This window comes from Elephas maximus, chromosome 10 (genome assembly GCF_024166365.1).
Source record: "Elephas maximus indicus isolate mEleMax1 chromosome 10, mEleMax1 primary haplotype, whole genome shotgun sequence".
Taxonomy (NCBI): domain Eukaryota; kingdom Metazoa; phylum Chordata; class Mammalia; order Proboscidea; family Elephantidae; genus Elephas; species Elephas maximus.
In genome coordinates, this window is record NC_064828.1 from 117,662,600 (window position 1) to 117,675,202 (window position 12,603).

At 49.3% G+C, this 12,603-nt stretch overlaps 2 protein-coding genes across 7 annotated transcripts in view; one reads left to right on the forward strand and one right to left on the reverse strand.

Moving 5' to 3' along the window:
- Positions 1-566: 566 nt before the first annotated feature.
- LOC126083725 (uncharacterized) lies at positions 567-8,431 on the reverse strand. The gene is made up of 2 exons (XM_049897554.1): positions 7,776-8,431; positions 567-868 (listed from the first exon to the last, which is right to left on the reverse strand). Exons 1-2 carry the CDS (start codon positions 8,429-8,431, stop codon positions 802-804), a joined length of 723 nt encoding a protein of 240 aa, XP_049753511.1. The 3' UTR covers positions 567-801.
- Positions 8,432-8,446: 15 nt separating this feature from the next.
- MARK3 (microtubule affinity regulating kinase 3) overlaps positions 8,447-12,603 on the forward strand; it is a 97,554-nt gene continuing 93,397 nt past the window's right edge. For all 6 annotated transcript variants that reach the window (XM_049899565.1, XM_049899567.1, XM_049899566.1 and 3 more), the window contains exon 1: positions 8,447-9,018. In XM_049899565.1, the coding sequence (XP_049755522.1) occupies positions 8,968-9,018 (51 nt within the window). In that variant the 5' untranslated portion in view covers positions 8,447-8,967. The remainder of the gene's footprint in view (positions 9,019-12,603) is intronic.

Here is a 12,603-nt window from a genome sequence, read left to right on the forward strand (position 1 = left end):
GGGGGAGCTGAGGTAGTCTCTTACCTGTGGGGAAAAAAAAAAAATTACCTGTAGGAGTGTCAATTTTCCCATCTGTAAAATGGGAACTCATTCATTCTAGGAGAGGCCAGGAAGCTAAGAGGAAAGCAGACAGACCCACGGCTCATCAGATACAGCAGACAGTGGAGGGAGGACCAGGCCTGGAAGGCCCACTGGAGTGGCCACCAGGAAGTTGCTGGGTCTCTGGGTGGGCCTGGGAGAGGTAGAGTCACAAGGATGGACAAGCCCAACCTCAGCAGAGAAGGTAAATGAAGGCAGAGGCTGCGGCAGGGGTCATGGAGTTGTGAGTCCCCTCCTTAGAATACAGAGAGAGAAAAGCAGGCAGTTTGTGGCTGAGGAGGAAGGTCCCCAGGAAGGAAGAAGGTGCAGAGGAGGGAGGGGCTGACGGTCCAGGGAGGGTCTGGGAAGGACTTAGGCTGAGACTCCTGACCCAGGATCTGCTTTGGGATCCCCAGGGCAGAAGGAGGAAAGGGTGGCCCTCTATGGGGCACAAGGGTACCTAGAGGGGCTAGAGGAGGTATGGGGTCTCCGGGACAATAGAGCCTGCAGAGCAGCCTCTCTGAGTGGGTTATCACTGCTTCTCTGACTCTCCACATCCTCTAGGGACAGACACAGCTTACTCAGTATTGCACTGCCCCACCCCCACCCAAGGCACTCCAGCCCCGAAGCTCCTGGAGGGAGGGGCTGAGTGGGGGCAGAGGTCTTTCTTCACTGGACACTCACCTGCCTTGGGAGAGGAGAGTGTCCAAGGTTACATGCAGCCTAAAACTGCAGCTTTAAATGAGACAGGACTTGAGTAGCTGTAATGTCCACATAGACAGGAATGGACCTGAAGTACATTGAAGGGAACATTGTTGAAAACAGGAAACAGAGAAAAACAGGTTTATATTCACACTTCCCACTGAGTTTACTGTCCTCCTTAAATGTTACAGTAACACGGGTTACAGTTAACCAGAGTGTTGCAAGAGGTACTGTCTCCCCCCTCCTTCCCTGTTTTTTACTAGACAGGAATTATGACTCAGAATAGGTCCTGAGTTCCTCCATTTCAGTTCTAATAGGCATCTCAAATATAACATGTCCCAAACTGAACTGAACTTAATAAAAAATGTTTTTATTGTGGTAAATGTATAGGGAACAAAACATCAGCCATTTCAATAATCTTCACATGTGCACTCCAGTGACATCACACATGCTCACGTGTTGTCTGACCGTCACCATTCACCGTTCCCAAATTTTTCCATCACCCTTAACAGAAGCACAGTGACCCCTAAGCTGAACTGACCTTTTGATTTTTGTTGCCACCACATCTTTTCCGTCTCAGTAAATGGTACCCTCATGTACCGCCAGGGACCTAGGAGTCAGCCTTGGTTCCTCTTTTTCTCTCTCCCCAAGCATCCAATTCATCAGCAAGCCCTGCACCCCTACCTTGAAAAGCTCTCCCGAATCCAACCCCAGCTCAATTCAAACTCTTATCACTGCCTACAAGGCACTCTCTCTACCATCCGGCCTTGGCATGCCTGTCAGACCTGGGCTCCTTCTGTTTTCTGCCTTGCGCCAGCTACGCTGGCTTCAAACAAGCCAAGCTTGCTCCCTCCTCGGGCGTTTGCATTTATTTTGCCCTCTCCTAAAAACACTATTCCTTAGGCAATATGTATAATTGATTCCTTCACCTCCTTCAGGTCTCTAATTGTTACCCCCTCTGAAAGATTTTCTCCAGCCTCTCTCTCTCAAACGGCATCCGCAGACACCAGACACTGGTTACAGTGGTTGCCCCAGCGAGGGCAACAGACAGCTGAGGGACGAGGGGCGGGGGGAGCTTTCTTCTAACTGTACATCCCTTTGCAGCTTTTGGATTTCATACCATGTACATCTGCTACAAAAGAAAAAATATTGAATTAAAAGAACTGAGTCTTTACCCCCTACCCTGCTTAATTTTCTAAGAGTCATCACACCCTAAAATTATTACTTATGAATTCTTTTACTTGTGTGCTGTACGTGATATGAAGCTGAGCACTTTCTCCGTCTTGTTTACAGCTGTATCCCCAGTGCTTAAAACTCTGGTTGGCACAAAGTAGGTGCTCAGTAAATATTCCATCTTAGAAAGAGGAAAACAGGAAGGAGAGAGGGAAGGAAAGAGATAGGGCTTTTTATCCACGACTCATCTGTAAGTCTGCCAAACTGTGGTGGTTGCATGTTGCTATGATGGATACTATGCCACCGGTATTTCAAATACCAGCAGGGTCACCTACAGTGGCCAGGTTTCAGCAGAGCTTCCAGACTAAGACAGCACTCAGGTCTTTGTTCCTTATCACTTACACAACAACAACAGCTACAACACACACAGGAATGGTGCCTGGGCTCCAGCAGTTCCCACACCCTTTGGGTGGGGAATTGTGCTGGTAAGTGCTGCGGTGAGGTGGTGAGGCTGAAGCAGGCCTTTCCACCCCTGTCCAAACTAGACATGGTGCAGACAGCATGGGCCTAGGGGGTCAGGAGATCTGACCATTTCACATGATGGTACTGGTTTGAAATGCACTGGGCTGCAAGTAACAGACAACCTGACTGTGTGGCTTAAACAAGTGGGTGTTTATTTTTCTACATGAGAAGTCTGAAGAAGAGCAGTCAGAGACCATCAGAAGATGAAGAAGATGCCATCAGAGACCCAAGTTCTATCTTTCTGTGTTGGTTTAGGGTGGGAGTGCTGAAGAAGATCTGTCATTGTGAGCCCAACCTAGCTGTGAAGCAAAGACACAGGATGGGGCCTGGGAAACCTGGGCCCCATTCTGGCTGAGCTGCTACCTAGCTGTGTAACTTGAGACAAATCACTTCACCTCTTTGAGGCTCAGTGCCTCATCTCTCCTACATGGGCAAGGGTTGTTATTTCTAGGTGCTATCCAGTCAGTTCCAACTCATATTGACCCTGTGTTCAGCAGAACGAAACACCGCCTGGTCCTGCACCATCCTCACAATCCTTGCTATGCTTGAGCCCACTGGTGGAGCCACTGTGTCAGTCCATCTCATTGAGGGTCTTCCTCTTTTGAGCTGACCCCCTATTTTACCAAGCATGATGTCCTTCTCCAGGAACTGGTCCCTCCTGATAATATGTCCAAAGTATGTGAGACACGGTCTCGCCATCCTTGATTCTAAGGAGCATTCTGGCTGTGCTTCTTCCAAGACAGATTTCTTTGTTCTTCTGATCATCCATGATATATTCAATATTCTTTGCCAGCACCATAATTCCAAGGCATCAATTCTTCTTCAGTCTTCCTTACTCATTATCCAGCTTTCCCATGAACATGAGGTGACTGAAAATACATGGCTTGGGTCAGGCTCACCTTAGTCCTCAGAATGACATCTTTGCTTTTTAACACTTTAAAGAGGTCTTTTGCAGCAGATTTGCCCCATGCAATGTGTCATTTTATTTCTTGACTGCTGCTTCCAAGGGTGGTGATGAAAGTAAGATGAAATCCTTGACAGCTTCAGTCTTTTCTCCGTTTATCATGCTGGACTCATTGGTCCAGTTGCGAGGATTTCTGTTTTCTGTTGAGGTGTGATCCGTACTGAAGGCTGTGGTCTTTGATCTGTCCTTAGTAAGGGCTTCAAGTCCTCTTCACTTTCAGCAAGTAACGTTGTGTCATCTGCATATTACAGGTTGTTAATGAGTCTTCCTCCAATCCTGATGCCACATTCTTTATATACTCCAGCTTTTCAGATTATTTGCTCAGCACACAGATTGAATAGGTATGGTAAAAGGATGCAACCCTGACACAAACCTGTCCTGATCTCAAACCACGCCGTATCCCTGTGTTCTGTTCAAACGACTGCTTCTTGGTCTATATAGTTTCTGAATGAGCACAATTAAGTGTTTTGGAATTCCCATTCTTCACACTTTTATCCATAATTTATTATGATCCACACTATCCAATGCCTTTGTATAGTCAATAAAACACAGGTAAACATCTTTCTGGTATTCTCTGCTTTCAGCCAAGATCTATCTGACATCAGCAAAGATATGCCTCATTCCATGCCCTCTTCTGAATCCACCTTGAATTTCTGGCAGTTCCCTGTTGATGTACTGCTACAACCATTTTTGAATTATCTTCAACAAAATTTTACTTGAGTGTGATATTACTGATATTGTTCGATAATCTGTGCATTCTGTTGGATCACTGTTCTTTGGAATGGGCACAAATATAGATCTCTTCCAGTCAGGTAAGACAGGTAGCTGTCTTACAAATTTCTTGGCATAGACGAGTGAGCACTTCCAGCGTTGCATGCGTTTGTTGGAACATCTCAATTGGTATTCTGTCAGTTCCTGAAGCCTTGTTTTTCACCAATGCCTTCAGTGCAGCTTGGACTTCTTCCTTCAATACTATCGTTCTTGATCGTATACTACCTCCCGAAATGGCTGAAGGTTGACCAATTCTTTTTGGTATAGTGACTCTGTATTCTTCCAACTTCTTTTGATACTTCCTGTGTCATTCAATATTTTGCCTGTAGAATCCTTCAATATAAAACCAGAAACCCAGTGCCTTCAAGTCGATTCCGACTCATAGCGACCTTCAATATAGTAGGACTAAATTATCTTAGCTTCTGATGGCTCACATTGATTTCTACTTGACATGAAAGCAAGTGCTGCCTACACATATACACAGCTTGGCGTATTTACTCACACTGTTATAGCGTAGGGAACCCAAGACAGAACCTGTTTTAACATGAAGACAGGAGACAAGGAATATGAAAAGAGACAGAGGCATCCCAAGGATGACTTCCAGAACTTGCCACTCCTTCTAGACCACAGATGCACATAATTCATGGTCACAATGGGTCCATCTGACAGGCACAGAGCACTGCTTTCCTTTTCTTTTTGTTTTTGCATAATATAGACACTTTGCTCCCCATTTTCAGCTCTTCAGAGTGTAATCACTGTCATTTCACGTAAGTGCAGTGAAGAGTGTTTCTTTAAGTCTAGCCTTTATGCAAAACAGAAGCTGTGTGAGCTAAGTATGTCAGATTCATTTCCTAACTTTTGGATTCATCAACTCATTAGCCAATAGTTAGCTTTGGTCAGAAGAGCACCTGGGCTGAAGCTTCACCTCCAGCTATTTCTCTGCCCAACGTGGAGTGTTCTGATTGTTCAAATGCTTTCTCTCAGCTCTGCCTGAGGCTGAAACTCATTTGTGTGTCTTTTGGATGTTTTCCCAGCTGACCTAAGGGACATTCCTGTCATCAGAATCAGACATGGCTGCAATTTGGCAGAACCTGGTGCCCTGCTATGTGCAAATGTGGCCCAGCTCCTGCCTGCCCACCAGTCACACCTCTTACTTTTTTTTTTGGTTTGTTTTTTTAATTGTATTTTAGATGAAGGTTTACAAAGCAAATTAGTTTCTCATTAAACAATTAATACATATTGTTTTGAGATACTGGTTGCTGTCTTAGTCATCCAGTACTGCTATACAGAAATACCATGTGGATGGTTTCAACAAAAAGAAGTTTATTCTCTCACAATCTAGTAGGGTCGAAGTCCAAATTCAGGGTGTCACCTCCAGAGGAAGGCTTTCTGTCTCTGTCAGCTCTGGAGGAAGGTCCTTGTCATCAGTCTTCCCCTGGTCTAGGAGCTTCTCTGTGCAGCAACCCCGGGGTTCAAAGGACATGCTCTCTCTGCTCACTTCTTTCTTTTATATCTCAAAAGAGATTGGCTTAAAACACAATCTAATCCTGTAGCTTGAGTCCTGCCTCATTAACATAACTGCCACTAATCCTATCTCATTAACATCATAGAGGTAGGATTTACAACACATAGGAAAATTATATCAAATGACAAAATGGTGGACAATCACACAAGACTGGGAATCATGGCCTAGCCAGATTGATACACATATTTTTGGAGGACACAATTCAATCATGACAGTTGCCAACTCCATGATACGTCAACATTCTCCCCTTCTTGACCTTGGGTTCCCTATTACCAGCTTTCCTGTCCCCTCCTGTCTTCTAGTTCTGTCCCTGGGCTGGTGTGCCCATTTAGTTTCATTTTGTTTTATGGGCTATCTTTGGCTGAAGGGTGAACCACAGGAGTTACTTCAGTGCTGAGTTAAAAGGATGTTCAGGGGCCATACTCTCAAGGTTTCTCCAGTCTCTGTCAGACTAGTAAGTCTGGTCTTTTTTGTGAGTTAGAATTTTGTTCTACATTTTTCTCCAGCTCTGTCCGGGACCCTCTATTGTGATCTCTGTCAGAGCAGTCGGTGCTGGTAGCCAGGCACCATCTAGTCGTGCTGGACTCAGTCCGGTGGAGGCCGTGGTAGTTGTGGTCCGTTAGTCCTTTGGACTAATCTTTCCCTTGTGTCTTTGGTTTTCTTCATCCTCCCTTGCTCCAGACAGGGTAAGATCAGTGGAGTATCTTAGACGGCTGCTCACAGGCTTTTAAGACTCCAGACACTGCTCACCAAAGTAGAATGCAGAACATTTTCTTTATAAACTGTTATGCCAATTGAGCTAGATGTCCCCTCAGACATTCACCTCCAATCCTCCTGATGCTCATGCAAACCCAGCCGTTCTCCCTCACCTCTGTACCTCTGTGCAGGCCAGCCCTCTGCTTGGAATGCCCCCCCGCCCCCAGCCACCCCAGCCTGGCTAACTCTACTCATGCGTTCAGATTCAGCACAAATATCCTCTCCTTCAGGAAGCCTTCCCAAACTGAAGCCCCCAAGCTGGGCTCAGTGTCCCTGCTTGCAGCTCCCACAACATTTGTGCTCGCCCCCATCTTATCTCAGCCCACATTTCAGGTGAACTGTTATGAAGCACATGTTTTATTGTTGTTAGCTGCTGTGAGCCGGCCCCTGAGTCATGGGGACCCCATGTACAACAGAACTAAATGCTGTCTGGGTTCTGTGACATCCCCGTGATTGGCTGTGGATCACACTGTTGTTATCCACAGGGTTTTCACTGGCTGATTTTCCGGAAGTAGACCTCCAGGTCTTTTCTCCTAGCCCATCTTAATCTGGAAGCTCCGATGAGACCTGTTCAGCGTTATAGCAACTTGCAAGCCTCCACTGAGACGGGTAGTGGCTGTGTATGAGGTGGACTGGCTGGGAATTGAACTTGGATCTCTCATGGAAGAAGCACACATTTAAACTAACAGGAATTCAAGTCTCTGTGCTTGGCCAAATAGGGGAAAGAGAATATCGACTTAAAGGGGGGACCCTGGCTCCGTAAGCACGCACCAGAGGTGACACGGGTGGTCTAAATGCATCTCAGTCCTCACGTATTTTACACTGGGAGCGTCTGGCTTTTCTGGGAGTGATTCTGGTATTTAAAGGCATACACTCGTATCTCTCACAGGGCAGGAAATGCCCCAGACATAGGAAGACGGTTCAGATCCTGGGGGACCAAAAAGGAAAAGACACATCCACCGCAAGGGCTCATCTACTATCAAAGCTTTAAGAACTGGGTTCTAATCCCAACTCTGCCACTTACCAACTTTGGTACTTTGGTCAAGTCACTGTAACCCCTGGAACTTGGATCGCATTGTGCGTGTGCCCGTCTTACACGGTTACCCTGACCTTAAACGAGGTAACAAACGTAATGTATCCACCAGGTACACTCTCCAAAACAGTTCGAGTTACCCGAGCACCACCCCCTCTCCCCAGCCCATCCCCTCTCCCTCCTCGGAACCTTGCACCCATGGATTCCACCCACCGCCGGCCAGACCCTGGGCAGAAACACAGGCTACCTACGGAGGCGAGGAGGGCAAAGAAGGTTTCCCGGCATGTCCAGTGCTCCAGCCTGCGGGCGTCCACAGAGCCCCGCCCCAGCCTGGGATCCCGGGACGCTGCCAGTCCTCGCGGCTGGTTATAAATCTCCTGCGGGCTGGAACTAGCGTCCTTGGGGTCCCCACAACTTTCCTCCCGCCCCCTTGAGCCGCCCTTCTTATTGCATTCTTCATCCCGACGGCATTAGCCGGGTCCCTCTCCCTGCAGACTTGCTGCCCTCGGGATGCGCGGATCCTGGCTGGCCTACAGCCTGGACAGACGCGGTGCCCTGCGGCCCCGGCCCTACAATTGCCGCCGTGGCTCGACTCTGCAGCGCAGGCCGGGCATGTGGGCTCCGCGTTTGCACACAGTAGGCGCTGCATCAGCACTGTAAACGCCAGCCCAGCAGTCGGGCTCAGGCCGCCGTCCAGGGCCGTGCCCGGTTCTCCCGGGCCTGCCTGCGTTACCGGCTGTGGGAACCCGTTGCCCGCTGCCGCCGGCGGGGACCCGGCCCACCCGCTTCCTCGCTCAGGGCCGGCCCTGCAGGACCGAGTCGCCCCTAGCAACAGCAGCAGGCCGCTTCCTCGCAGCGCGCTGATTGGCCCAAGTCCGGGAGGCGGCGGCTGCGTCACTTCCGGCATCCGGAGGCAGCAGAGGAAGTCGAGGGGCGGCCATCTTGGGTCTGTGAGGCTCGGTGGTGCCGGCAGCGGCGGCGGCCAGCGGGCGGCGGCTGAGGCGGAAAGCGAGCGGGAGGGAGAAGAGCAGCCGGCGCAGGCCCCTCCTCCGCAGGCCCCTCCATGGTCGGCGCCCGCAGCTCGTGGCGGCCTGTCTCGCGCTCCTCCTGCTCCGCGGCCTCCTCCTGCTCCTCCTCAGGGGCCGCCGGCGGCGCTGTGTGGAGGCCCCGGGGCTGAGGTCCGCGGCGCGACGGGCCGGAGCGCAGGCGGGGGGGCGGGGGCCCGCGGGGCGCCCTGAGGCGCGGGGACGCCGGCTGACCGCCGCCCGCGGGGCGCCTCGCTGCGGCCCCGGGGGAGATGCGCCCCGGGACCCGCCGGGGGACGTCCCGGCCCGGCCTCTAGTCGACCGCCCGCACCGCGGTGACCCGGGACGCTGCCGCCGGCTTCCCGGGGCCGCCCGTGCCGTTTCCACCCCCGCGTCGTGAGAATCCAAGTGCAAGAAGATGTCCACTCGGACCCCGCTGCCGACGGTGAATGAGCGCGACACGGAGAACGTAGGTGTCGGCGTGCGGAGCGGGGCGGGGGCCGGGCCTGGGGGGCGTCGGGCCTGGGGGGGGGGGTCGGGCCGGGGGGGAGCGGGGGCCGAGCGGGGCCGGGCCTGGGGGGCGTCGGGCCTGGGGGGGGGTCGGGCTGGGGGGGAGCGGGGGCCGGGCCGGGGGGCGGGGGCCGAGCGGGGCTGGGCCTGGGGGGGCGTCGGGCCGGGGGGGCGTCGGGCCTGGGGGGGCGGGCAGGCGGGGGCCGCAGACGTGGCGGCGGGGCGGACGGATGGGGGCCGGCGGGACCGAGGCGAATGACGGGCGGCGAGGCTGCTGGAAGCGGAGCCCGGAACGGTGGCGCGGCGGGGGCCCCGCGCTGGCCGGGCGTCCTCGGCTTCCAGGCTCCCGGCCCGGGATTCCCTGGAAGGAGCCTGGGCTTGGTGGGCGCCGGCCGCTCCCTGCCGGGGACGGCGAGTCCCAGGCCGGCGCTGGCCAGGCGCCCCTCCGCTCTGGCTCGCTCGGGGTAAACGAGGCCGGCCCAGCGGTGCTTGTCTGCCGCAAAACGTCGGCCAAACCTGGCCAAGAACCTTCCCCGGTCTTTCGCTGACGGGTGTCAGGAGGAAGTTGCCGGGGAGAAAACGGCCGTGTCTTTTAGGAGAAGTTTCCTTGCTGTGTTTTCATGGTTTCAGCAAGGTCCTGAGACACTGTGGCCTCGCGGTATCAAGTGTCTCGGTTTGAATCGTCAGAAGGCCGCTCGTTTGCTGCTGGTGGCTATCAGATGGTTTCATCTGTTTATGGAAACCGAGGTGGCGAGGATCCCCAGTGATGTACTCATCAACGCGTGGTCTGTAACGCTCTTTGGCCCTGAGGAAGCGGGCGGTCAGGGGTGTGCTTTCCTGCACCTGAGATGCATTAGAAATCTATCTGAGGAGTGAGTCAGAGAAAACCCTGGGTTAGGTGCGTCAGTGAACTCATTTTCTTACCCTCCTTCTTTGAAGCCCTGTTTCTGCCTTGATGTTTTCCTGTTCCTTGACCAGCCTGAAGAGTGGAACAAGCCCAAAAAGTGCATTGATTAGCTTTGATCATTGATCTTCACTCAGAGAAGCAAACCCTTACATTCAACCCGAGCTAGCGGGAGCTCCATCCACACCTTCTAAACTGAAGCCAGACACAGTCATAACACATTTGTAGTGATGACGGATTCACAGCGAATGGGTCTTTTGGACATATACATACCTATTTCACTGTGGGACGTAGAGAGAAGAAATACGTTTATTTTCATTCAGGGACACATGGTTTAGGCAGTGAATATCTCTGATTGTTCTTGACTGACTTTGCACGTTCTTCACCTTGTCCTCTGTTGAATTTGTTGAATCATTTTGTACTATTTTTTGTGTGTCGTTAGGTACTGCTAACTTTATTCTTTAAGAACAACCTAGGGTAAGGAGTGTGTCTTTTTTTATCCTCAGTTTAACATATTTAAAGTTGAAATTTTGACAGTGTTAGGATCAGAGATTTGCAGCGTGTCTTTGCATTAATTCAGCATACCTGTTCCACTTTAACTCTGGCATTGCCGTATTCTGGAAGGAACTCTGTCTCTTTCACAGTAAGAGCCCCAAGTGCCAGTGTTACACCTCAAGTGTGGGCTCTGTAATTGAGTGTACGCTAATGCGCTTCACCCACCATTACTGAGTAGCTAAACATTAGACTTAGTGCCAGTTCAGTGGTGAGGGTACGAGAATGAAGGGAAGTGCTTAGTGTGTTGAGTAGCTCTTCTGTTAAAGTCAGGCTTATTGGGATATAACATTCACCCTTTTTAAGTGTACAGTTTGATGACTTTTAAAGAATGTGTAGTGATGTAACCAGTATCATGGTCCCTTGGGCCCCTTTGCACTCAGTCTCGTCTTCAGATCAACCACTGGCAATCACTGATCTGTTTTCTGTCCTAACAGTCTTGTCCTTTTTACAGTGTCGTGTAAATAGGATCATAGGGTGTGGAATCATTTATATGTGGCTTCTTTCACGTAGCATAAGTTCAAGTTCGTTTCTTTTTATTGCTGAACAGTATTTGGATTTATCTTTGGATATACCTTTTTTTTTTTTAACTCATTTACCAGTTAATGGATTTTTTAGCTATTATGATGAGAGCAGCTTTGCTTTTCTATTTTATGGAAAGACTTTCAACTTTGCTTATCCTAGGAGCCTTATTTGCATTTCTAAAAATTGTATCTATTGTGAAGAATGTTCTTATTAAGAATAGTAGAACGTTCTTAAGAATAGTAAAAGGCAGATAATTTGCAATAAGGATAATACTGGCTTTACTGTATTTTCATTTGATATACAGATGTGAACATCCACCTTTAGGTGATGGGTATATAAAAGTTCACTGTTATCAAGTCATTTTCTAACCCAAAAGGCCTGGTCCAACAATCTGACATGAGAGGAAGCTGAGGTTCAGAGAGGTCACGAGAGCTGCGTACTCGTGACCACTGACTGTTCAGTAGCAGAGCCTCTGCTAGACCCTAGCTCTCCAGCTCAGCCCCCTCTGCTTTCGTCTGTACCAGGCTGTTTCTCAAGAGTTTATTTACTAATTATTCAGCTGAGAAGATATACCGGTACAAATATAAAGTGTAACTAAAATACTGAAATAAATATTTTTGGTTATGGAAAGCGTCAAACAAATAAAGTAGAGAGGATAGTATTTATCAGTGGTTCTCAACTGATAAGTTAAATGATGATATTAAGAAATTAAGAGGATTGTTTTAGGCATGATAAAAATATTATGATTGCATTTTTTATAAACCTGTCAAAACGAAACCAAACCCATCTCTGTCAAGTCGATTCTGACTCAGCAACCCTGTAGGACAGAGTAGAACTGCCCCCCTTAGGGTTTCCAAGGCTGTAAAGCAGAGCACCCCATCTGTCTCTCGTAGAGTGGGTGGTGGGTTTGAACTGTGGACCTTTCAGTTAGCAATGGAGCGCTTAACCAGTACACCATCAAGGCTCCTACATAAAACTGTCAACTAGGGGTGATTTTGCCCCCCAGTGGACGTTTGACAATGTCTAGAGACACTTTTGGTTGTCACTGCCGGAGGGTGAGGGGTGCTGCTGATCAGGAATGCTGCTAAACATTGTACAAGATACAGGACAGCCCCCACAACAAAGAATTAACCCGGCCCAAAATGTCCCTAATGCTAGAGTTGAGCAACCCTAGTATGCCCCCTGGCACTCGTGGACAGCTCGGTGGCCAATCTTCTTTTATCCCCAAGATTATTTTGAAGCAAATCTAATGTCATCTGTAAAGGCTTCAGAACAGTTAAAGCCTCTTTTATAAAAATTTAATCACAATACCTTTATCATACCTAAAAAATTGTCTGTATTTCATAATATCCAGTCAGTGTTAAAATTTCCCCCGTTATCTAATTTTTAACATTTTATTCAAACCATATTGGGTCCATGCATTACAGTTGATTAATATGTAAAATAAGATGCTTTTTAAAGGCAACAAAAAAGTTTACATTTTAGTTGGTGTTCTATAGTTGACTTGTACAGAAAGTGAACAGATCCCATGTTTCTGTATTGGCAAAATTAGAAATGTACTTT